Source organism: Rutidosis leptorrhynchoides, chromosome 2 (genome assembly GCF_046630445.1).
Source record: "Rutidosis leptorrhynchoides isolate AG116_Rl617_1_P2 chromosome 2, CSIRO_AGI_Rlap_v1, whole genome shotgun sequence".
In the NCBI taxonomy this organism is placed as follows: Eukaryota; Viridiplantae; Streptophyta; class Magnoliopsida; order Asterales; family Asteraceae; genus Rutidosis; species Rutidosis leptorrhynchoides.
This window is the reverse complement of record NC_092334.1, coordinates 315,450,347-315,477,733: the sequence shown is the minus strand read 5'-3', so window position 1 is coordinate 315,477,733 and position 27,387 is coordinate 315,450,347. Positions and strand designations below refer to the sequence as shown.

At 35.5% G+C, this 27,387-nt stretch overlaps 1 protein-coding gene and 1 non-coding gene across 2 annotated transcripts; both read left to right on the top strand.

Moving 5' to 3' along the window:
* Positions 1-5,393: 5,393 nt before the first annotated feature.
* LOC139895088 (small nucleolar RNA R71) lies at positions 5,394-5,500 on the top strand. Its single transcript, XR_011775556.1, has one exon. It is a non-coding gene; the product is annotated as a small nucleolar RNA R71 (small nucleolar RNA).
* Positions 5,501-19,589: 14,089 nt separating this feature from the next.
* On the top strand, positions 19,590-24,962 carry LOC139894426 (calcium-transporting ATPase 2, plasma membrane-type-like). Its single transcript, XM_071877713.1, has 7 exons — positions 19,590-19,988; positions 21,037-21,088; positions 21,193-23,105; positions 23,365-23,523; positions 23,619-23,790; positions 24,031-24,329; positions 24,415-24,962. Exons 1-7 carry the CDS (start codon positions 19,812-19,814, stop codon positions 24,652-24,654), a joined length of 3,012 nt encoding a protein of 1,003 aa, XP_071733814.1. The 5' UTR covers positions 19,590-19,811; the 3' UTR covers positions 24,655-24,962.
* The last annotated feature ends 2,425 nt before the right edge of the window (positions 24,963-27,387 follow it).

Sequence of the window (27,387 nt, the reverse complement as noted above, 5' to 3'; positions counted from 1 at the left end):
ATTAGGTGAGTTTCATTTGATTCCCTTTTACTCTTTACATTTTTGGGACTGAGAATACATGCGCTGCTTTATAACTAATTTACAACTGTTTTATTCAATGCTTTTAAAATCTATATTTTTGGAATACATGAGATGCTTTTATAAATGTTTGACGAGATAGACACAAGCAAAACATTTCTCGAATGAATTATGTGGACGTGATAATTGCCACCATTGAATTATGTGGATGTGATAATTGCCACAATTGATATGAATATTTTTCCCCTGATTATTATTGCTTGGTAACCTAAGAATTAGGGAACATCACTAATTTTGAGAATTAGTGCACGCCTAATTGACTCAAATCCTAAAGGTAGCTACCGGGTTTGACACCCCCACCCAGAATGTTCACTAGACGGAAGAGCTAGTGGACGTGGTATTTAGTACTTCGAAGTTTATATGATTATTATACAGACGAGATGTTCTGTTTTGGGGATATTATTATGCGCATTATATAGGTTATGTGTATGTTATTTTTGTGCACGAAATATGTGTACGTTTACTAAGATTTATTAAAGTTGATTTCGTACACGAGAAAGATGTACTGTATTTAAAAGATATCGCATGTACATTATAGGTGGGTATAGGATTCGGGCCCATTTATACCTTGCAGCATTTAAATCTTGTGGTCTATTAAAATGATGAATTTTATTGTTTTATGATAAACCTATGAACTCACCAACCTTTTGGTTGACACTTGAAAGCATGTTTATTCTCAGGTACGAAAGAAATCTTCCGATGTACATTTGATCATTTTAAAGATATTACTTGGAGTCATCCATGACATATTTCAAAAGACGTTGCATTCGAGTCGTTGAGTTTATCAAGATCATTATTAAGTCAATTATAGTTGGATATATTATGAAATGGTATGTATGTCTGTCAACTTCAGATGTAATGAAAGATTGTCTTTTCAAAAGGAATGCAATGTTTGTAAAATGTATCATATAGAGGTCAAGTACCTCGCGATGTAATCAACTGTTGGGAATCGTTTATAATCGATATGGACTTCGTCCGGATGGTTTAGAACGGGTCTTCACACAAATAATCATGATAAAATATATATATTATGAACATATAATAGTAAAAATTATTGACTTGGTGCGGTCATCATTATATCATTAAAAATACAATAATGCTCGGTGAATAGCGGATAACGGATGACAGTTTAGTACATATGCCATATAAAAAATAGTTTGGGGTAAAAGTAAATTTATGTAATATGGCATATGATGTTTAAGCTTATTATAGCTAGCAATGGTTAGACACATATACAACAACAAAAATATGTTAATCATGAAAAACAAAAAGCATGGTAATAACAGCATGTACAAACATGATAAATATGTAAATTGTATAAAATCATTATAGATAAACTTCAATGTATCCTCAAATAGGGACTTCTAAGATATCCTTCTTAGAGGAATCTTCTTTCTTACAAACTTCTTCAACAGAAACAATTTTTAAAGAAGAAACTGCACCCATTGCAGCCTGCATTGTAGCCTCGGCATCATGTTTGATATGCTTTGATATTACAGTAGGTAATGGATCAGGCTTGTTTGGAAGAGAGTTGACAATTTCCTCATCAGCATCAGAAATGTCATTTTCAACAGAGGCCACAAGATATTTATGAAAAGTTTTGCCAACAAGTTCAGATCTCAATACCCTCTGCACAAGGCCAGGAATACCAGCTTTTAAATCTATAAAATTCTTTTCAGAAACAGCAGCAGCAATAGTCTTCTCTTCAACGACACACCTCTCTTGCTCTAACATTTTCTTCAAGTCTTCAATTTCCTTCAACAGTTTTTCCTTTTCCTCCATTACTTTCTCTTTCTCCACCCTCTCTGCAACACATTTTTCTTCCACTAGTTGCAGGCTCTCCTCCTTCTTCTTAGCCAAATCAATTGTGGTTTCCATTTCAAATTAGCATCTTTTAAATCAAGCTCCAACCTCTTTAGTTTGTTGGAATTTTAGACAGCATTGGCAACAATGGTTTCTTGAACCTCTTGCATCTTCAGACCATGCATTACATGGTGATTAAGAAGTACCATTGCTGCAGCGGTGGATTGGTAACTTTGTTTAAGAGTCAGTGTAGATAAAGAAGAAGAAAGATCAGCAATTGTATGTGTCTGCAACAAAAACATACAATTATCACCTACAAACATAATGGGCAAAACAGATAGATTTCCATGGATTTAGTTGTAATTTTTACCTTCAGGAAATTGATAAAACTCTCAAATTTGTTGACAGGGTTCTCCAGAAAACTCCTTAAACCAGCTAGTAGCACAGCAGAAGACGACTGAGAAGAAGAAGAAGATTGTGTCGTGCTAGTTTTTGTAGAAGTTAATGGGTTAGTGAATGGAGGAGGTTCAAAGGCATTATCCTCATGTGAATCATCTTCATTATCATCATCCTCCTCATCATCATCATCATCATCATCTTCAACATCAGCAGTTTTATTATCTTTTTCACCACTAGCAGTGGTTTCATCATCTTCTGCCGGAAGAACCAATTCTAATTCAAAAACAAATGAGCATACAGTTAGCATTATAACATTTTATAGACATTTTTTACAAGACATAAAGGAAAGACATACTTCTCTTCTTCAATTTTTCAGAAGTCTGGCCTGTTGCACGTTGCCAAACACGCTTTGTGCGCTTCCCAGTTTTCTTGGCGCCAGGCGGTTTAGGGGTGGTCTCAATGATTTCCACATCAGATGAAGAAGGCTGTGCAGCATCATCATCGCCGCCTTTTGTAGGTCGTTCAGGACTTTTAAGTTGCTCTTCAAAAATAGTGTCTCTGACCTTATCAGCTTCAAGTTCAATATCAGTTTTTGGACGCTCAGTCACAGAAAGGGAATCCAAATTGGCCTTCTTAAATACTTTATAGACCTGCAATTCTTTTTCAGCAATCAGATAACATATAAACAAGCAGAAAAATATCTAAGAATACATTTCACAATGACATAATACAAGTATAGCATATTCCTAAAATGCCTACCACAGCCTTTCCAATGCAGCACTGGTGCAAATCCAGAACGCCAGTTGTCACTCATTCCACAACGGACTAAAATAGCTTCATTATCAGCATATGACCGTTGTGGAAGTTCCAATGACTTCCAATCTTCAACAGTTGTTCTTTCATCATCAGATAGTGTGATTGACTTGTTTACTGATATTTTTGTTTTTCTCCATTTCCGAATGTTTGCCCAATTATCCTGGATAACCCTTTCGTTGACAAAAAAGAAGGGTTCTTTCCACCTTTTTAAAGAAGTTTCTTTTGTTCCAGTGAAAGCTTTATTAGCTTTACAGTCAAACGTGTACCAGCATTTACTCACCAATCGAGTTCTAAACAATTCGTGAAAAACGTTTATACTTGGAATTTTACCAACAGCGTTACAGTACAATTCAAAAATCACAATTTTTTGCATCCCAAGTGGATGAATTTGGCTAAGACCAATCCCATAATGAGATAGAAGTCCTTGAAGAAAAACGGAAGGAGGAATACGGAGGTTACCTTTAGTAAGTTGAAGCTTATACAGTGTAATCATCTTTTTAGGAGGTTTATTCGCCCTATCACTAGAAGAAGGAACCATGGGGTTCAGCAATCTAAGATTCCTATGATCTATACATAATCTATCTATTTTGGCTTCGGTAATACTTGACGGAATAGTGCTCACATCGCAATTGTCTCTTTGGGAAGAAGTGTTGCTGGATTCGGCCATAGTAGTATGCAAAATAAAAGAAATACAAGCAGAAGAGTAAGATGAGTGATAACTGACCTTGCACTTATCAAATCGTTAAAATAAGTAATTGCAGTTATCTTCAACGCAAATAATCAATTTTCAGAAAAGGAAAAAGGAAAAGGGGACAGGCTATTCATAGTCAAGCAAATGGATAATCAAAGGATGAGATTGAGACGCGTGTATGGACCAGATTAATTGGGCAACAATTTAAATTTTGAAAATAAATCAAAAAGATTTTGGGGGCAATTTCATAATTGGAAATGTGACTTCAGAACAGAAAAGCAGACGGCTACAGCAGTTTTGTGTCTTCGAGGAAAAAGGCATCTTTTATTTTAAGTTTAATGACTTTATTTTTTGCAAAAATAAAGACATTAAACTGGGGGGACTTAATGGTGTATCCTACAGGATACACTCATAAAAACACCATTTTTATATAGAAAAATAGATCAAACAACACAAAAGATAACGAAATTTGGCAGTTTTCATTATTGGCCGCCCAGCGTTCAGCAGGCCGCCCAGCATCAAGCGTAAGCCCTGCAGGCAGCTTCTATGCTTAAGCCCTTTAACTCAGTGCATGAACGGTATGCAACCACGTCAGCACACGCCACGGACCTTCCAGATATTTTGTGTAACAGAACCACTCAATAATTGACTCGTGTATCCCGAGAAATTCGGACATTCTACGCCTATAAATAGACCCCCTGGGTCACAACATTTAACATCGGAACTTTAGTCAGAGAGAAGTACACTTTCTCTCTCACACAATTCTGTCTCACTCTAAACGCACATTAGCCGCTTAGCAGCAATACGCTATACGGTTCAATTACAGATTGATCCCCAGATTGATTGAGGCCTTACAGCCGCTATACGGAAAATTGTACCAACAAGCTGCGTTTCTAGACTTTTGAGCAGAGCCAATTGATTTCTCATTAGTATCTCCATCTGGTCTTGTCTAGAAGCAGTTCCCTGATTTAGATGTTGTTGTCCTTGGATGAACTGTGTCAACTGATCATCGACTCCGAGAGTAGTGTTGATTACTTTTGTAATCTAGGTTTCCTCGACTGGTGGACCAGTGAGTGGAAGTGGTTGATCGTAGGTCAATTGAGATTGTTGGGGTGGATAAGGTGGGTAACGATAGCGAAAAGGTTGGTTGTTTCTTTGGAATTGGTTAACCCTAGGTTGTTGATTGAATCCGGGATTTGATTGACGAGCTGAGTATTGAACGTAACAGACTGAACTGTCAGGGTTCTCATACTCAACTTGATATTCTTCAGTGGGTTGCGGGTTGGTACAATTAACACAGGCCTGGACCTGGTTAACTTGCTGCGGCTGCGTCTTCAATTCTCCTAGTTGTTTGGCAAGAGACTTCATCTTATCTGTGAGAGATTTGATGGCCTGCGTTTGATTATTAAGTGCGGAGAGTGGGGCAGATGATGAAGTTATTTCACCACTGTTCCAGTCATGATGATGCATTGTCATGTTCTCAAGCAACTCCCATGCTTCGTCTGCGGTTTGGTTCATCAGATTTCCTTGAGCTGCGGCATCGATCATCGTCATATGATTTACCGTAAGACCATTGTAGAAGGTACAGATTTGGGCTGACTGTTCTAATTGGTGATTAGGGCATTTCTTCAGCAGGGTTTTGAATCGCTCCCATGCAGTGTAAAGAGATTCATCATAACTTTGTTTAAAGTTAATGATGTCATTCTTAAGTTTGGTTTGTTTAGAAGGAGGGAAATATTTGGTTAGGAATTTAGTAGCCATCTCCGTCCAAGACGTGATAGAATCTTTTTTCAGTCCTTCGAACCATGTTTGTGCATGATGAGTGAGAGAATATGGGAACAAGTATAGCCGGACTATATCTTGTCCTATCCCTGGCTGTTAGTAGGAGTTATAAAGAGATATGAATTTATAAATGTGAGAATTATAATCGTTATTCGGTAGTCCATGGAATTGATAGCCATTTTGGATGAGCTGTATAATGTGATGTTTTAACTCGAATGAGTGTCCTTGAATCTCTGGGAATCTGATCGGTCCTCCTCGACCTTCAATCGAGGGTTTTGTGTTTTCTGCTAAAGTAACGCGTAACGCCAGTTATTTTCTGATTCGTGCTTCCTTGCGTGCTTGCGTCTGAATCAGGTACGAAAAATAACGGCCCTGGTCTAGATCGGGTTTGGGTCATGCACTGGGTATGCCTTTTTGTTTTTAAATTTTAAGCAGATAAGCTAAGTAATTCCAAAGTAATCTTAATCTAAAGTAATCTAAGGTAATCTAAAGTAATCTTAGGTAATCTTAATCTAAGGTAATCTAAGGTATTCTAATTATCCTAATTAGAGATATGTGTTTGGTTCTTGCTACTGATTCCCTGGTATTTCGATAACAGAGCTTTACATGAACTATTCAACAAACCAAGTGGCCAGGCCTACCACGGAGAGGTAGGATCCTTTTGGTTCCAATATAATTGGAGACTGTTTGGAAAATCCAACAACCAAGTTCGTGCATAATTGTCTTTCTTAGACACCACTAAATGCTTGTGAATGAGTTTGATAGAAGCAATATTGTCTGATACCAGTTCCCCGGTAGCGGCGTCAAAAATTTATCTCCTCCTTGATATGGCCGAAACGGACGGTTTTATTTATGCGGTATCGTTAGGCCGCAATGCATCAGAATCAACCACCAAGAGAGGGAGCAATAGTTTTAAATTTATATTTAGCGCGGCCTAAATCTTATTACTCCTTATTATGAGTAAGGGAAGTATGACCTAGAGTCGTATTTTTGAGATATCAGTAGAATCGAACCTATATCTAAAGCTTAAGATAATTCTAAGGTGCAGGAGTAGTGGTTTATTACCTAATTTTGGGTTTTCTAGTTTATAAGATAAAGTAAAGTAAATACAATAAAATATGTTATTCAGATAAGGCTAAAACAAGTGCATGCCATGATTACGTCAGTTACTTTGCCGAGATTATGGAATGCTGGCTCATGGATAGGCAGTGAACTTGTATTCATTACACTAGTCCTAAACTCACCTGTCATAAGACATGTAACTGGATAATGCGATAGGCTTGAAGATTCTGAATAGACAGCAACTTCCCTTACCCCCGACGCCCGTGCAGTCTGACTACAGGCGTACACGTTCAGACGGCTCATCCAATTGAGCGACTTGGTTGGGTGACGTATTAAGATTACACAATGGTCTAAACTTTCTTAAGCATAATTAGATACATGGTTTTCCATATGTGAGAGACGTGATGTGCCTCGATGCTTTCGTTAATGATTGGTTTTAAAAGATAGTTAGGCCCTTAAAAAGAGTTTAACCATAAATAACACCATGGCCAAGTCAAGTTGACTTCCATGAACACGTTCGGTTATCCTAACGGTCCAATCCTTTATGTGTTCGAACAAAAAGTTCCTTAATTAACCAAGAATCCCTCAAGCGGAGTGCAATGCTTGAGACAATGTTATGGTAAAGTGTACTAGTCAGCACTAACCGTGTTCCATGGCCTTACTTAGCAGAGGTACAGATTACAACAACCATTGTGCTTCAGCGTGCATGTACGAAGTTTATATGCTTGGTGACTACACTAGCATGGTCTATGACCGACAATGTACTAGGGGTCTAGTTAGATGTTTCACTACGAAAGAGTCCTCAGTTGAAATTCAAGGCTCTTTGGACTTACTACAACCGGTGTGCCTCAGTCAAACTCACGTTGTATCTGACAGACTTCTCTTACCAAGGGGTGACACAGATAGTGTACTCTGAATCGGGGTTTGCCAATAACTACGTTCTATTAGTTAGAAAAGCGATTGAGTTCAAAGCATAATCAGAAAGCATTTTGACAACATACACAAACCATAATATAATTTCGACATTATAACTAACTACGTCATAACATACACTTAAAGATAACTACTCGCTAATCATGGCAACAGTATCACAAAGCATGATAATGGAAAACATTATATAAAGACAAAGGATAGAAGTACCAGTAGATTAAATGAGTTCTGAATACAAAAGTGACAACTTCAAACTCCAGACCGCTCCTAATACAATCTTCGGCGTTCTTCTCCGGGTACTAGGTTTCCCACACGGAGTCGAAGACCTTGAGAGTATGACTAATATTATACAAGAGAGATAAAGAAGTGAATTGAAGTGTGTGTTGGAATGAATGACAAAGACCCTTTAAAATAAGCTTGAAATTTGCCTGCAAACGGCAGGCAGGCCGTTTGGCAAGCCGTTTGGCAGGCCGTTTGAAGGGGTCATTTGCCAAACCAGCCCGTTTGCTGTGGCTGTTTAACTTGGGCGTGTGGCAGGCTGTTCGCAAGCCAAGCAAGCCATTTGGAAACCCGTTTGGCAAGCCATTTGGCTTGCTGATTTGCTGGATCGTAACTTGATTTCCTGTCTTTCACCGTTTTTGCTCAAGAATCTTCGTTTTAGCTCCGATTTACTTGATTTTTCTTGCACCGTCTTCGTAATCACTTGTTCTTCAATTTTAACCGACGAAGCGGGTATTTTGGTTATAAAGTTTGGAACTTTATTGTTTTTGGGCCTTTATACTGGGGTGAAAACGTGACTTTTTAGCCGATATCAGCACTCTGCTCAGATGCAATGAGGAAATGTTTGAGATGTGGTAAAGTAGGTCATGAATCACAAGCTTGTTCCTTCTCTGAAAATGTTTGTTGGAGTTGTCATCAGAAAGGTCGCCGATCAGCTAAGTGTCCATCTAAAATATGAGTTCCGGGGCAGGGTCAGGGGCTTGAACTATGTTAGCTGGAGGGTCTACAGCTCCAGCGGCCAGAAAAGTAAGAACCATCTAACTACAGTGGCCAGAGCTTTCCAAATTTTGGTTGATACAGCTACTGCAACCGACGAAGTGATCACCAATATGTTCCTAATAAACTCAATACATGCTCGTGTATTGTTTGATTCTGGTGCGAATAGATCTTTTATGTCACTAAACTTCTGTGTCAAGTTGAAATTACCTGCTACCGTGTTACTTGAGCCCTTAAGAGTAGAAGTAGCTGATGGTAAGACAGTTCCAGTCACAACATCCGTGTCAAGAGCTAACATAGAGATTGGTGGAAGTTTTTTCCCCGTGACTTGTTTAGTGTTACCTATTACTAGCTTTGATGTAGTATTAGGATTGAACTGGATGAGCCTCCATAAGGGCATAGGGCTACCACTAAGTGTCATAGGAAGATCATTACCTTTCCTTTGACTAATGGTAACCGTGTTGTGGCTCAAGGAGAACGAGACGGGTTTGGATGTCCATTGATCTCGATGATGAAAGCTGAGTGTGATGACCCGAAAATTTTTAACTTATTTAAACCAATTCTCTATACGATTTATTATTTTAACACGTTAAACAAAGTCTGTTAGATTGAGTCTCAAAATTTTAGAACTGTTACATATATACAATTACCTTTGACTACTCTCGACGATTCATGAACAATTATATGTATGTATATATATATATGTACAAGTAAAAATGACTTTCCTACAGTAAAAATTACTTTGCTACAGTAAAACACAATTTGCTACAGTAAAACACTATTTGCTACAGTAAAACCGTATTTTGCTACAGTGCTACAGTGAAAACGAGTTTGCTACAGTGATTTGCTACAGTAAACGCTATTTGCTACAGTAAAACGCTATTTGCTACAGTAACACTATTTGCTACATTAAACACTATTTGATGTCGACGAACTAGCAAACAAAAACAGAAAAGGCGGCCATGCGATCGCATGGCAAAAACACTGAAAACTCATGCGATCGCATGAGCTACAGTAAATCGAAAAGTACTATAAAAGGTCAGTTTTGCTCGACGAAATTTTTCATAAATATATATGTACGTAAATTTTATATTTATAATTATAATTATAATTTTAATTTTAAGTTTAATAATAATAAAGTATATTCGAGGGTATTTTTAATTCGGGTTTCAAACCGTTTTAAAATAAGGAAATATTGGGTATTGTTCGGGGTATTGTTCTTGAATCCAAGACCAACTATACAGTCGTCTACCATCATTACGTCTACGCAATTTGCCTACAATATTGAATCGCAATATTGAACTGTGAGTTATAGTCTCCCTTTTTAAATACTTTAAATATTTTTGGGCTGAGAATACATGCAATTTATTTTAAACGCAATAAGACACAAGTACATACAAAATTCTACACTGAGTTAAACCGAAAATCCCTTAGCTTTGCTAACTAGTAGCTGCCAGTACATAGGATATGGACTGGTGGGCGCGAATAATTGTATATGGATCCATAGGGCTTGACATCCCCGTCCGAGCTAGAGCGCTAGCCTTTTAACGGACGTATGTTATTTGAGTTTAAGACACGTTGGTTTGCGCGTATTAAAACGAATGGGGTAATTATTACTATAGCATTAAGTTTAGTTACCAGGGTGCTCTGTTACGTAGAATCTATTGATAAACTTTTGATGAAATCTTGTGGTCTATCTTTATATATGTTTATGACTCGAGCAATTAAACCTATAACTCACCAACATCCGTGTTGACTTTTTAGCATGTTTTATTCTCAGGTCCTTAGAATGCTTCCGCTGTGATGTGCTTGTTGCCTGCATGGAGTCTCTCATGCTTTGTACAAAGTTTATTGCATTCAAAATAAAACTGCGTTGTGTAATAAATAATTGGACTGTGATGTCAACCTGTAAATTAAAGACTTATGTATTTTGGGGTTTTGCTTATACCTAAGCACTCGCCCACATGTTTATAACTTTCTATGTTTAGAAAGTCACTTATTTTAATGAATGCAATATTTTATCAAAATGTAACATATAGAGGTCAAAACCTCACTGTGGAATCAATGATTAACGTGCCGCGTCAATAGCGATTTTGACGGGTCGTTACACTAAGACTAGCTAAAGGTTGTGAATCATTTTTTGCGTATGTTATTGATGCTAGGAAAGAGAAGAAATCAATCGCTGATATTCTAGTGGTTTCCAAATTTTCGAGTATTTCCTGATGAATTTCCTAGTTTACCGTCGGTAAGAGAAGTTTAGTATAAGATTGAGTTAGTGCCGGGAACTACTCCAGTTCCGAAAGCTCCGTATCGTTTAGCTTCGTTATAAATCTGTGATATGATGTCTTAGATTCAAGAACTATTAGATCGTGGGTTTATTCGTCCTAGTTCACCGTCGTAGGGTGCTTTAGTGTTGTTTCTTAAAAAGAAAAATAACTAAATAAGAGGAAAGTGAAGAATTAGTAACCGTTACTGAGAATTGATGATTTGATTGATCAATTACAGGAGCTTAGTTTTTTTTGAAAATTGATTTATGTTCAGGGCATCACCATGTTCTTGACTCCGAATCAAATATCCCTAAGAAAGCATTTCGAACCAGGTATGGGCATTACGAGTTCATGGTTATGCCGTTTTGGTTGCAAATGCACAATTGTTTTCATGGATTTGAAGAATCGTGTGTGTCGTTCGTTTATCGATAAGTTTGTGATATTCTAGTGTATTCGAAAACAGAATTTGAACGTGTGATACATCTACAACAGGTTTTAGAGTTGTTAAAAGGTGAGAAATTGTATGCCAAGTTTTCCAAGTGTGAATTTTGGTTACAAGTAGTTCAATTTCTGGGTCATATCATATGTCCTGAAGGTATTAAAGTGGTTCCATCCAAAATTAAAGCAGTAATGAATTGGAATTCTCCAAAGACTCCAACAGAAATTAAGAGTTTTCTGGAATTGGCATTATTATAGAAAATTGTGGGTCCATTGACGAAATTAACTCGAAAAGATGTAGCCTTTTGATGGAATGATGAACAGGAAAAGGCATTTTAGACTTTGAAACAGTTATTGTGTTAGTCTCCGGTGTTAGCATTACCAGAAGGGTCAGATGACTTCGTGGTTTATTGTGATGCTTCATTCGCTGGTTTGGGTTGTGATTGATGTAAAATTTATTGCCTATGCCTTGAAATAGTTAAAACTTATGAAATAAATTATCCATTACATGATCTAGAAATGGCTGCAGTAGTATTTGCTTTGAAACTGTGGAGACACTACTTGTATGGAACGCGTTGTTTTATATGTATAGATCATAAGAGTTTACAATATATATTCTCTCAGAAGGAACTGAATATGCGTCAGAGACGGTGGAAAGAACTGATTAAAGATTATGACTGTGAATTTAAATACCATCCGGGTAAGGCAAACGTGGTGGCAGATGCGTTGAGTCGTAAAAATTCATCATAGAACGTTAAATTTATGCGTTTAGAGATAACATCGAATTTGATTAATCGTTTGAAATTGGTTCAAATCGAAGCTTTGATGGATGAACATCTTAAATCTGAATTAATGACTAAACGAATGGTGGATTTAACTGAAGATTCTCGTGGACTTAAGACCTATAATAATAGAATCCGGGTGCATATGCTTGGAGGATTGAGGGATTTAATCTTGACTAAAGCTCATAAATCTAGATTGATTGTTCATCCGGGTAGTACAAAGATGTATCATGACCTGAATATCATGTATTGGTGATCGTCAATGAAGACAGATATTGCACATTTACTGGAAAATGTCATATTTTGGAATAAGTGAAAGCAGAGCACCAGAAACCTTACGGATTGTTACGTCAGTTAGAGATTCCAGAGTGAAATTGGGAGCACATAATAATGAAATTTGTAACCAAACACCCCGAACCCAGAAACGACATGACATGATATGGGTGATTGTGGATTAGTTGATCAAGAGTTCACATTTTCTAGCTGCTAGTGAAACGATGTCATTATCAAAGTTAGAACAGTTGTATGTAAATGAGATAATCGTTCGTCACAGTATTGCGTTATCTTTTATGTCAGACGGAGATTCACGATTTGTGTTTAATTTCTGACAGAGTTTACAGTAGAATTTGGGTACTCCTATTAATCTCAGTACATCATATCATCCTCAGAGACAGACGGTCAAAGTTAAAGAACAATTCAAACTTTAGAGGATATGCTAAGAGCGTATGCATTAGAATACCGGATCATGGGGTTCTCATTTACCCTTGATCGAATTTTCATATAATAATTCATATCATTCGAGTATCTGTATGTCACCTTACGAGATGTTGTACTGTCATCGGTGTATTACTCTAACTTGTTGGTTATAAGCTGAGGACAAACAGTTTACGGGTCCTGAAATTGTACAGCAGACAGCTGAGAAGGTTGCTATTACACAAGAAAAGTTGAAAGCAACTTAGGATAAACAGAAAATGTATGCAGATCCGTGTAGACTCCCTGTAACTTTTTATGTGGGAGACGAAGAGTATTTGAAAGTCTCGCCATGGAAAGGGGTTATTAGATTTGGTAAACGAGGTAAGTCAGTGCCAAGATTCATTAGTCCATTCAGTATACATCAAGTATTGAATGATCATACAGTAGTTTTGGATTTAGGGTCAGAGTTAGCTGGGATTCACAACACTTTCAACGTTTGTTATTTACGTAAGTGTAAAGTAGAAAATGAATAGTAGATTTTACCATTGCAGGATCTGAAAGTGGATATGAGTTAGAAACTACTGGAGGAACCAATCAAAATTTTTGACAGGAAGATTACCAAGTTGAGAAATAAAAAGATACCAATGGTATTAATTGAGTGAAAACACAGTTTGGGTGCCAACTTGACTTGGGAGACAGAAGAATTGTTGAAGGCCCGTTACCCTCGCTTGTTTGACCAAGACCAGATTTCGAGGACGGAATCTTTTTAAAGGGGTGATTTGTAACATACTAAACTTTGGGCCTAGACGTAAGTTGACTAAATTTCCCTAGATGTTATATGCTTTAATATATGCATTATTTTTAATTGTGTGTTAGCAATTAATTGATGGTATGATTAGATTCATTTTGTGACAAGGGTCACAGAACATATTTATTTATATACTCTGTAATTTGGACTCCGTTAGGGCCGCCTAACGAATTACATTTGCTATCAGATAACTGGCAAATACCCGTGTGTTGTGGGGTATAGTTTATCACCACATAAGAGAAGAGCATGGAGCTTCTTCTCATTTTCCCCAACTCGTTCATTTAACACTCCCGTACCTACACTTGCATCTTCACAAGCCCTACCTTGATTTTGTGCTATACTTAGTTTAATTAAAGCTTGCTAATTGATTCTTACATCATATATAGCATATTATTATTATTATGTTTGTACTTCAATTTTCATGTTTAAATCCTTGTATAACTTGGGATTTGAATTTTAGTGGGTTTTTGGGTTCATGATGCTTGAATCTTGTTGTTTAGGATGTTAGCAGCTTGTTTGTTGTTAGATATATGTTGTATATGTGTTGTGTGATCTTCATGAAGCATCAAGCGACCATAGACTGTGCACAATCAGTATTTTTGGGTTGAAACCCGTTGAAACTGCTGCTGCTACCTCTTCTTCATCATTCTGCGAATGAGGCAGTGGTTCATGCGAACCACTTGGTTGTTCGTGTGAACCAGAGTTGGAACGTGGTTAGATTTTGCTAAGTCCTGATATTCGTGCGGATGAGGTGGTCGTTTGTGCGACCCATCTAGTGATTCGCAAGACCCAGATGATTTTTACATTCTACATGATGGTTTGGTTCATTCATGCGAATGCGATGACTCATCCGCACAAAGGACCGAATGATATGTCTGTTTATGTGTGGAAATTTTTGATTCTGTTATGTCTGATCTGTTGTTGGTAATGTTATACGATTACCGACTTGATGATGTCTTTCTCGGGTGGAAATGATAAGAGAAGGCTCATAAAGATTAGACCTCTGAGAACCTTCTATTGATGGTAATCGGTGAGTCGAACTATTCGTGGTTAAGTATAAAGTAGAAGATTATTATACTGTTATTATGTTTCCTTGTGATTATATGTGCACATTGTGATGTTCCCATTTGAGTCAGAAAGGTTGGAAAGGACCAACTGAGCCAGAAAGGTTGGAAACTGCACATTGTATAGTTTGAATGATGCACCCCCTGCGTCCGGATTACTATACGAGGGAGCCAGTAACGGGAACTATTGGTAAACTCTAGCCCGGTCAGCTAGTAGTTGCAGGCCCGTATAAGTCACTAGTCCTCTTCTTTACTGGCGGAACTATGTGAGGACCAAAGAAGGCCACAGCCCTCCTAACTATTTATGTTAGTATTACAATTTTCATGGACTTAAAAAAGTATAGGATATTGGGCCTTTTAAATTTTAATGTTATAGTATTAAAGCAGTGGGCATCGTATATATAAAATAAACGTTACTCAATGTAAATTAAATGATAGAAGTCTAACAGAAGGGTAGTTAATTTTGGATGGAAGCAAGAATATTTAATTACGTATTATTTAAACTCTTTTAGCAATAGCAATTAGGCAAATACTCTATTAAATTGAATATAGTATATGCATTGAAGTCTTAAGCTTTCAAATATGATTATGATTTTATCTTTGATGTTAGGATGATTGTTTAGTGAAATTTGAAGGAGTTCAGTTTCTTTATTTTGTTATTAACGGGAAGATTAACAATTACAGTGAAGAGTTTAATTTGGAATTACTCCGAATGAGTCGAAATGCTTAAAGATCACCTAGCTAACTTGTAAATGATTTGTTCTTCGTTTATATATGGTTATGACACTTATTTTGAAACGTATTACATTTAAGAAAAAATTAAATGTTTATTTCTGACCCCTAATTGAAAACTTCAAGTTCCGCCAACTGCTCTTCTTATGTGTGACTGTTATGTGTTATTATACTGATTAACAGTTTGTGATGTGGTACTTTATACCTCGATGTGTATAGTTTCATTCACTTAGCATTATGCAAACTCCCCACACCCTCCCTTTCAGGTTCTAGAACTTGAAGTTGATTGAAGGGATACTGGATGGTGAAGATATGTTTGACCAGGAGAAACTCTGATTTGATTTTGTAATAATGAAATAGCAGTTTTCACGTAACACCTGTTTTGTAAACTGATACGTTAATGATGTTTAATGACATTGCTTTAGACATAATTAACGTTATGATTGATTTACTTCCGATGTGAATTAAAAGAAAAATGATCGGTGTTACAAGAGCCATGAAAGTTCCATCGCCAATTCCAACATCTCTAGTCACATCATTCGTTAATTCGACCTTGGGATCGTGTTTGCCAACCTGTGGGGACACAATGTCTAAGAGTAAATCATCTTCAGTACGAAAGACTGACATGAAGGTAGGGATGACAATTAACATCTAATTTGATGGATATCCATCCGATCTAATCCGCTTAAAACGTAGTTGGATTACCTAAATCGATGAATATTGAATATGGATATGGATGTTTATTGAATCGGATATGGATGACAATTGTCATTTTTGATTCATGGATGAACCTGATTTCACCCGAAATGCTTAAATTATAGACGTATACTCCATTCGTACCATAAGTCATGTTTTGACTTTACGGATTTTTTTTTTTCAACCTTGACTTTAAATATTTTTGTTTGTATTAACTGTTACTCGATAAAAGTTATATAAATGGATTGATTTTTGAATGTAATTTTATTGGTATAGTGTTCATCAAGTTTTATATAATACAATAATAATAATTTATTTAAATTTGAAAAAAAAAAAAATTAAAGTGAAAACATGACTATTAATATGAGACGGAGAGAATAATATATAAATATTAATATATCATCACAATTACTTTCACTTATATATATATATATACATATTTCTTTCATTTTTCTATTACATTACATTTCTAATATTTCTTATTCATATTGACGGAATATTTCCCTCTATATTTTCTCGATCAACATATATTTGAAGATCATCATCTTATAATACCTATGGTGTTTATGTTGTAATCCAATTAATTATATATATATATATATATATATATATATATATATATATATATATATATATATATATATATATATATATATATATATATATATATATATATATATATATATATATATATTTTGAAAGAATCCCTAGAGAACTAGAGTATGTAGAGAACCCATAGAACTCATAGATTGAACTTCAATCTATGTGGAGATTGAACTTCAATCTATGGAAAAAAAAATACAATTTGCAAAAAAAAAAAAAAAAAAAAATCTGCAAAAAAAAATAGTAAATCTGCACAGAAAAAAAGTGAATCTGCGAAAAAAAAAAAAACTGCAAAAAAAGGTCATTCGGCACGCAGATTGACTCAATCTGCACAAAAAAAGTCAATCTGCACAGAAAAAAGTCGATCTGCAAAAAAAAAACTGAAAAAAAAAAACGCAGATTGACTCAATTTGCACGCAGATTGACTCAATCTACAGAAAAAAAGAAAAAAGTCGATCTGTAAAAAAAAGGGAAAAAATTGTCAATCTGCACGCAGATTGACTTGATCTGCAAAAAAAAAAAAAAAAAAAAAAAAAAAAAAAAATCTGCACTATAAAAAAAAATCTGCAAAAAAAAAATGTGAATCTGCACGCAGATTTACTGAATCTGCACGAGTTCCATGGGTTCTCTACTACCTTTGATTTTCCATGGATCCTCACCATACATATATATATATATATATATATATATATATATATATATATATATATATATATATATATATATATATATATATATATATATATTGGTAGGATCAAGAGGGAAGTAACCATTCGGGAGGAAGTAAATTTTTTTTTTTCAATTTTTGAAAATACTTTGTTCACGAACATTATAGATTGGATGAAAATATGAACATTTAATAAAGATACTTTGTGATAAATGTTTTTATTTTGGCGGGAAAACGCTCGAAGAAGTAATATATAACAATTATCGTGTTTTTCGAGCGTATGTTGAGGTTTTAGATATTAGGGTTTAGATTTTAGGATTTAGATATTAGGGTTTATAGGGTTTAGATATTAGGGTTTAGTGTTTAGATTTAGGGTTTAGATTTAGGATTTAGATTGAGTTTTTAACACGAACGGTTTAGAGTTTATGGTTTAGGGTTTAGGGTTTGGTATTTTGGGTTTATGGAATAAACCCAAAACACCAAACCCTAAACCCTAAACCCTAAACCGGGCTAAATTTTACTTCACAAAACATGGAAAAAAAACGTTAACATTCTTCACGAACAATATTATCATGAATGTTATTTTTGTAGATCGTTTTCCCGCCAAAATAATAACATTCATCACGAAGTGTCTCTTCTAAATGTTCATATTTTCATTCAATCTATAATGTTTGTGAACAAAGTTTTTTCAAAAAACGAAAAAATAAAAAATTTGCTTCCCCCTGCTTCTCCCCGATTGGTTAATTCCCCATTGATCCTGCCCCTATATATATATATATAGGGGCAGGATCAATGGGGAAGTAACCAATCGGGGAGAAGCAAAAAAAAAAAATCGGTTTTTGAAAAAACTTTGTTCACGAACATTATAGATTGGATGAAAATAAGAACATTTAGAAAAGACACTTCGTGATGAATGTTATTATTTTGGCGGAAAAACGATCGACATAAATAACATTCAAGATAATATTGTTCGTGAAGAATGTTAACTTTTTTTTCATGTTTTGTGAAGTAAAATTTACGAACGGTTTAGAGTTTAGGGTTTAGGGTTTGGTGTTTTGGGTTTATTCCATAAACCCAAAACACCAAACCCTAAACCCTAAACCCTAAACTCTAAACCGTTCGTGTTAAAAACTCAATCTAAATCCTAAATCTAAACCCTAAATCTAAACCTTAAACCCTAAATTTCTAAACCCTAATATCTAAACCCTATAAACCCTAATATCTAAACCCTAATATCTAAACCCTAATGTCTAAAACCTCAACATACGCTCGAAAAACACGATAATTGTTATATATTACTTCTTCGAGCGTTTTCCCGCCAAAATAATAACATTCATCACGAAGTGTCTTTTCTAAATGTTCTTATTTTCATCCAATCTATAATGTTCGTGAACAAAGTTTTTTCAAAAAACGAAAAAAAAAATTGCTTCCCCCCGCTTCCCCCGATTGGTTACTTCTCTCTTGATCCTAATATATATATATATATTAGGATCAAGAGAGAACTTAAGCATCATGTTCAATCTCGTACATATTGAAATCAATTTAGTGCAGATTGAGTTCAATTTGGTGCAGATTGAACATGGTACTATGGGCTCTCACACACCATTGGTTGTATATATAATCTACAACGGACTAGTTGATTCAAGTGATTTAGAGTTGTAGGTTATAAAGTTGCCTTATTTTAAGTTATTATATTTTTTTTTTATTACGAGCTATAACTTTAAATAATATGAAGTTAAAAAAGATATCTACGATGACGTGATTAATGAACAGCCATAACTAGATAATTTATCGGGTATGAATATGAATGAATAAATTGAAATTAAATGAATATTTCCGTTCAGTACTCAACATGTCGTGTTAGAGACATAGTACAAATGTAATGATGTTAGCCAACATTATTAAAAGCACACATTTTATTACGTTCACACACGTAGCAATATTTAACATGAAATTCATCAAATTCGTCAATTAAAATGAAATACTGAACAATAAATTAGGGACGAAAAGAGTATAACGTTATAACATTCAACCTCGTTGGCTTGGTCTTCAGACCCCTCAATTAACAAACACGTTAATAGACCCATCTATGTCTTTATTATGCTAGTGAGTATAAAAAACGTGTTTTTTCAACTTCCTGGCAATTTCATAATTTAATTTCCATAATATATACTTGAATATATATTTGATTTTTGATACCTCTATATACGGAGTAATTTCTGTTTGTCATATTATACAAGCGTAACTTTCTGCTTTTTAAAAGATTTTGTCCCATAATTATATTGAATTTTCCCGGTGATTTCTTCTTTCTACGCGCTTATAGTTGTACTTATAATTATAATACTCCAGTTGATTATAAAATATAGAACGTTGCATAGTATTTTAACAACAGAGATTGGAAGAAAATTGGAACTTGAAAAATAATATTGTATTTTTATTTATATATAAAGAAGAAAGATCTGAATCTGAGTGAATTCAATTGAGTGAAGTAGTTTTGTTTTGGAATGGAGAATTATCTGAATGAGAATTTTGGGGGAGTGAAACCAAAACATTCGTCACCAGAAGTGTTACAAAGATGGAGAGATATGTGTACTCTTGTAAAAAACCCTAAACGACGCTTTCGTTTCACGGCCAATATTGAGAAGCGTAATGAAGCTGCTGCTATGCGCCGTAACAATCAGGTCACTTATTTTGTTTCTTTCTTTCTTTATGGCATTTTCACGAACACTTGGTGGACATACATACATACCTTCCATTAATAGTTTATTATTACTAGCTTTAAATTTTGTTTAAGTGTATTATGATGCTGCTAGCAGAGGCGAAACTAGGATTTTTTTTCACGGGGGTCAAAATTTTTTTTTTTAAACCATAGCAATTTTTTTAGACAAAATTTGAAGATTTTGGAGCAAAAGTTGAAGATTTTGGAGCAAAATTTGAAGATTTTGGGGCAAAATATGTAGGTTTGGGGGCAAAAAAAAAAATTCACCGGGTTTCAAAGTCGAAAAACTCAAAATTTTTATAATGAAAAAAAAAAATCCACGGCGGCCGCCCCTCTCTGCCCCCACACACTTTCGCCACTGGCTGCTAGTATGTTTGAGAACAAAAAAAGGGCTCAAGTTTAGCTTTTTTATGAATCAAAATTTGTTGTCAAATTAGCGTTTTAGAAATTTTGACAGAACTTTGACTTTTTGCACCAGTTAAAGTTACATCTTGAAAAAAATGTTAGGTATCTATGATAATTGTATCTGATATCTTATATGGTCTAGAAAGAATGATGTTATTGATATGCATTATAGATTACTCTCAAACCCATTATCTATTTTATTGGATCAAATAGTGTAGTCATAGTCTTTTTTTTTCTTTTTTTTTAAAATAGCGTAGTTAAAATCACTCATAGGGGATTAATGGGTAGTGATTTTGGATGGATTAGTCGGTCAAATCGGGGTTAGTCGAATTTTTGACAAACTTTGACTTCGACCAAAGTTGACAATTAATCTATCAATCCCGTATTTGAAATTTTGAGCAACTAATTCCTACTTTGACTTCGACTGATGTTGACCAGTTAATCCCTACTTTGACCCAAAGTACAGAACAGACAGAATGAAGATCATACATGACCACAGTAGACCAATACGTGCAGCAGCAGACGGAAAATTGAGAATTAAGCATGAATATACATATCTTATGTGCAGATTAGTAAAATTACTGATTGTATTTTTATAATTACAGAAATTAAGGGTTCTGGTTTTGGTGTCCAAGGCAGCTATTCATCTTTTGAATGGTGAGTTAGCTTGATAATTGATATGCATATACATTATAAATGTTTTATTATTCAATAATCATGTAATACTTTTCTTATGGCCATTATGAATGTGATGCTTGTAGGTGCTGAATCTAGTGACGAAACATTACCTGACGAATTCAAGGAAGCTGGTTTTGGTATTGGTGCAGATGATGCTGGCGCCATTGTAGAAGGTCGTAACCCCGAAAAGCTGAAGTTTTATGGCGGCGTTAATGGTATTGCAAGCAAACTCAAAACTTGTACAACCAATGGGCTAGTTGTTGACCAACAGTTGACCCGCAGACAGGAACTTTACGGAACGAACGAATTCACCGAACGTGAACAACGAAGCTTTTTCATGTTCGTATGGGAAGCTTTACAAGACATGACTCTTATGGTTCTCGCTGCGTGTGCGTTTATCTCGTTGATTGTCGGAATAGCAACCGAAGGTTGGCCGATGGGGGCCCACGACGGTCTTGGTATCGTAGCGAGTATTTTATTGGTTGTGTTTGTAACCGCAACGAGTGATTATCGTCAATCGTTACAGTTTCGGGATTTGGATAAAGAGAAGAAGAAGATATCGATTCAAGTGACAAGAAACGGTTTCAGACAAAAGTTATCGATTTTCGATTTACTTCCGGGTGATATCGTACATCTCGGTATCGGAGATCAAGTCCCAGCAGACGGACTTTTTCTTTCGGGGTTTGCGGTTTCGATTGACGAGTCAAGTTTGACCGGAGAAAGCGAGCCGGTCAAAGTCAACACCGAAAATCCTTACTTGTTGTCTGGAACCAAGGTTCAAGACGGTTCGTGTAAGATGTTGGTTGTGACAGTAGGCATGCGAACTCAATGGGGAAAATTAATGGCAACGCTTACCGAAGGTGGCAACGATGAAACCCCGTTACAGGTTAAGCTAAACGGAGTAGCTACTATAATCGGAAAGATCGGTCTTTTATTTGCTATTGTAACGTTTGCGGTTTTGGTACAAAAGTTAGCCGCTAGTAAGATGCTCGAAGGAACACAATGGATTTGGTCGGGTGACGATGCGTTAATATTGTTGGAATATTTCGCGATTGCTGTTACGATTGTTGTTGTTGCTGTTCCCGAAGGGTTACCGTTAGCTGTCACGTTAAGCCTTGCGTTTGCGATGAAAAAAATGATGAACGATAAAGCGCTCGTTCGCAATCTTGCAGCGTGCGAAACGATGGGGTCCGCGACGACTATATGCAGCGATAAAACCGGAACGTTGACTACTAATCATATGACAGTTGTCAAATCGTGTATTTGTTTGAATGAAAACGCATCTGAGATTCCCGATAGTACGAAAAAGATACTTATACAATCGATATTTACTAACACGGGTGGTGAAGTTGTGAGTAACAAAGAAGGAAAACGTGAAATACTCGGGTCACCGACAGATACTGCGATATTGGAGTTCGGTTTGTCGCTCGGTGGTGATTTCCAAACCGAACGTCAGTCGGTTAAAGTTGTTCGAGTCGAGCCGTTTAACTCTACGAAGAAGCAAATGGGTGTGGTTCTTGAGCTACCTAACGGAGGTGTTCGAGCTCATTGTAAAGGTGCGTCCGAAATCGTGTTGGCTGCTTGTGACAAAGTGATAAACGAAAACGGTGAAGTTGTTGCTCTTGATGATGAAATTGTTAATCGTTTGAAGAGTACCATTGACTCGTTTGCTGGTGAAGCGCTTCGAACGTTATGTCTTGCGTATGTAGATCTTGGAAGTGGTGTTTCGGGTGAAACTCCGATTCCATGTTCGGGGTATACGTGTATAGGAATTGTGGGTATTAAAGATCCTGTTCGTCCAGGTGTCAAAGAATCGGTGGCTCTTTGTCGTTCAGCTGGTATAACTGTTCGTATGGTTACGGGTGACAATATAACGACCGCTAAAGCCATAGCTAGAGAATGTGGTATCCTTACGGATGACGGGATCGCAATCGAGGGTCCCGATTTTCGTGAGAAGAGTCTAGAAGAATTGATCGAATTGATTCCCAAGATTCAGGTTCATATTATATTTCATCATTTTATTTTGACAAAATTACACGGCTCGTCTCTGTGGTTTGTATGAAATTGCACTCCGAGTCCCCAAATTTTTTTTTTTTTGCATTCCTCGTCCTCATGGTTTCAAATTTTTTGCATAGATCGTCCTTCTGGCTGACGATCGTTAATTAATACCGTTAAATCCAGTCGATTTTTATTTTATTTAGCTACTTGATATTGGGTTACGCGATTATTAAACATTTAATTTGTGTGCTATGTAGGTTATGGCTCGATCATCGCCTCTAGATAAGCATATGTTGGTCAAACATTTACGCACCACATTTGGTGAGGTTGTGGCGGTTACGGGAGATGGAACCAACGATGCCCCTGCTCTTCATGAAGCTGACATTGGTCTTGCTATGGGCATTGCGGGAACTGAGGTCAGCAAATAAGCGACATTTTACGTCGTTCATATCATAGATTTCGACTTTTACCTTATAAAAACGATCAAATTCTGATGATATTGAGATTTCAGGTAGCCAAAGAGAGTGCAGATGTTATTATCCTGGATGATAATTTCTCCACTATTGTGACTGTGGCCAAATGGGGACGATCAGTCTACGTTAACATTCAAAAGTTCGTGCAGTTTCAGTTAACTGTCAATATCGTTGCTTTAATAGTGAACTTCACTTCAGCTTGTTTGACAGGTACTTTGATTCAAACTGTCATTTTTAACAAACTTTTGAAAATAACACCTTAATCATGTTCTCGAGTTTAAAAAAATCGCTACTCTAATGATGACCAAGCTTGACTTTGACCAATTTTGACCTACTTTTAACCAAGTTTCCGAGTAATCCCTAGTTTACCGAGTTTCGATCGAGTTTGACCGAGTACTAGCTGAGTAATTATGAGTTCTGCATGTTCTGAATGATTCATTACTTTTTCAGGGAGTGCGCCCCTTACGGCTGTTCAACTTTTGTGGGTGAACATGATCATGGATACATTGGGAGCACTGGCATTAGCAACCGAGCCTCCAAACGATGAACTAATGAAACGATCCCCCGTTGGAAGAAAAGGAAACTTTATAAGCAACGTTATGTGGCGAAATATATTCGGTCAAGCTGTGTACCAATTTGCAATTATATGGTTACTTCAATTGCAAGGCAAATCATATTTCGACCTTGATGGAGATAATTCCGATCTCATTCTTAACACACTCATTTTCAATTGCTTTGTTTTCTGTCAGGTAACTTCATTTCTACTTTTCCATGATCAAATTTTCAAACCTTTGCGATCACGTTTCTTGAACTTATATTCAATAAATTATGCAGCTGTTTAACGAGGTTAATTCGAGAGAAATGGAGAAAGAAAATGTGTTAGATGGAATATGGAAGAACAAGGTTTTCGTTAGCGTTATAGGTGCAACCGTTATTTTTCAGGTCATAATAATCGAATACTTGGGTACATTCGCGAATACATCACCACTAACAGCAACACAATGGTTGTTTAGCATTGGTACGGGGTTTTTAAGCATGCCAATTGCTGTGTTGTTGAAGAAGATTCCTGTTTGAGTTGAAGATGTGCTCTTTTTAGCTTGTTTATCGTACAACTGTGATTAGGGTTTGATTAACCTGACTAAAAAAACAGTTAAAAATGAAACTGAAACCTGGGATCTTGCTATTTTCATGAAGTAAAGATGTTTCCTGTAAGATCCCATATTCCATTTTCATTTTTTTGATGGTTTTTGAACTCAAGCATTTGTGCATATATGTCTATTGTTTGTATAGATCATTTTGTTTTTCATATAGCGCGTTATGTACATTGGCATGTATTTTGCGCAACCTCTTAATATTTAAGAAATTAATTATTTGTCTGTCAATGGCGGTTTTATTGATTCACATCTATATAATTATTTGTCTGTCAATGGCGGTTTTGTTGTTATGCTTATAAAAACTTCAGGTACCTTGTAATGTCGGGTTCACAAACTATTTTATAGGGACCAAAAAAAACTTAAAATTAAGATCAGAAAAATAACATAACAATTTTAACATGTTAGTAAAATTCTTAATCTTAATCTTAATATACATTATTTCATATTCATAATAAACACAATAGCTAAAAAGACGAATTTCAACAAGTTTTCTTATTAGAATTTAAAAAATTAATTTTCTAAATTTGAGCTAAAATTACGTCATATTGATTTAGTGATATCTATATATCAAGTACATAAGTATCACATTGTTCTTCAATAATGCGAAACGAATCAAAATGTTAATTCTGTTATAATTCAGTAGGCTTATAACTACCTTTAGTGGTTCTTGACTGTAGAAGGTATATAGAGATAGAGATACTGTAAAACGGAGAAAACAAAGGTTGAACAAAAGGTATGAGTAATTGGTTTTTTATTTATAGAAAAATGTACAATGAGAGTTTGGTGGCATTTGGAATCTAGAGAGAGAGAGTGTTTTTGTTAACCAAAAAATACATCCAATAAACTCCAACTCAACACACCTATTTATACTCAAAAAAATATACTATGCAATATCTATAATAATAATAAAATTATCATCCAATTATTACTTTTATAACACTCCCCCTTGGATGATAATTTTATTAGTGAATAACTAGTACTGCCTCGTTAAAAACCTTGCTAAAGAAAACCCTTTGGGATAAAACTTTAGCTAAGGGAAAAAGAGTGCAGCATAGAGTTGACTCCCCCTCAAGTAGGGAACGCCTGAGTTGTTACATCTTCTGAACATGCCTCATGCCAATATTATGAACGTGTGTTCTGAAAATAGCAGTTGGAAGTGCTTTGGTGAAAAGGTCAGCAGAGTTTTTGCTGGACTGAACATATCTCATTTCAATCTGGTTGTCCTTAATGAGATTTTGAGTGTATGAGAAGAATCTAGGGGGTAGGTGTTTTGTTCGGTCACTTTTGATATACCCTTCTTTCATCTGTGTTATGCAAGCTACATTATCTTCATAGATAGTTGTTGAACTTTTATTGCGTTCTAGTCCACAAGAATCAGTAATGAGTTGTGTCATTGATCTCAACCAAAAACATTCCCGACTGGCTTCATGTAATGCAATTATTTCGGCATGATTTGATGATGTTGCAACAAGTGTTTGTTTTTGAGAACGCCATGATATTGCGGTACCTCCATTTAGGAATACATATACATTTTGAGATTTAGCTTTATGTGGATCAGATAAATAACCTGCATCTGCATAACCAACCAAATCTTGTTTTGATTCGTTAGAATAAAATAATTATAAATCAGTAGTTCCCCGAAGGTATCAAACTATTTGTTTGATCCCATTCCAATGTCTTTTGGTAGGGGCTGAGCTGAACCTTGTCAACAAATTAACTGCAAAAGAAATGTCAGATCTTGTATAATTTGTAAGATATATAAGAGCCCCAATTGCACTAAAATATGGAACTTCTGAACCAAGAAGATCTTCATGATCTTCTAGAGGATGAAATGGATTAGTATCAATATTAAGATCTAACAACCATATGAGTACTTAATGGTTTTTGTCTTGTCCATATTAAAATATTTTAAAATCTTTTCGGTATAAGTTGTTTGATGTATAAGTAAGTCATTAGTTATATGCTCAATATGTAAATCAACGTAATACTTGATTTTTGTTATTTTAAAATTTTTCTTTAGAAGTTGAATGGCTTCATAGATTTCTTTATTTAAGATAATTGATATAAACAGCTATGATCACATATCCGAACATTGTTTTTATAAAACACACATGCAAATAAGTTTATATGTATACCCTTTTCTTATCAAGTAGTAATTTAATCGATTATACCACATACGTCCCGATTGTATAAACCCATTTAGAAATCTTTGTGATTTAATAGAATATATTCCCTTGGGTTTTGCATTAGATGCTTATGATACCTTAACCCTTCAGGTATATTCATATATATATCACTATTAAGTGATCCATACAGATAAGTAGTAACAACATCCATGAGATGCATTTAAATAACTACCAGGTTGATTAAGTATCTAATAAGTAATTATATTCATTATAGAGTTTTTCTCCTAATTCATTTCTGGTCTTTGTGGAAAATCTTGAGTTACAAGTCTAGTTTTGCCTTGTAACTTCATTTGCACATTTCTTTTCGGATAAAAATTCATTTGTATCCCATTGATTCACATCTTTAAAAGTGATAACGATTGATCCAAAAACTTTTCTTTTATTGAGCGATTCTAATTCAGCTCGCATTGCTCCTTTCCGTTGAGTTCAATCACGTCTATTTTGATATTCAATGACAGATTTTGGTT

Coding starts and splice junctions, on each gene's coding strand:
- LOC139894426 (XM_071877713.1), top strand. CDS start 19,812: ATGGAGAATTATCTGAATGAGAATTTTGGGGGAGTGAAACCAAAACAT. Junction 21,089..21,192: donor AGCTATTCATCTTTTGAATG/GTGAGTTAGCTT, acceptor TGATGCTTGTAG/GTGCTGAATCTAGTGACGAA. Junction 24,330..24,414: donor ATTGCTTTGTTTTCTGTCAG/GTAACTTCATTT, acceptor TAAATTATGCAG/CTGTTTAACGAGGTTAATTC.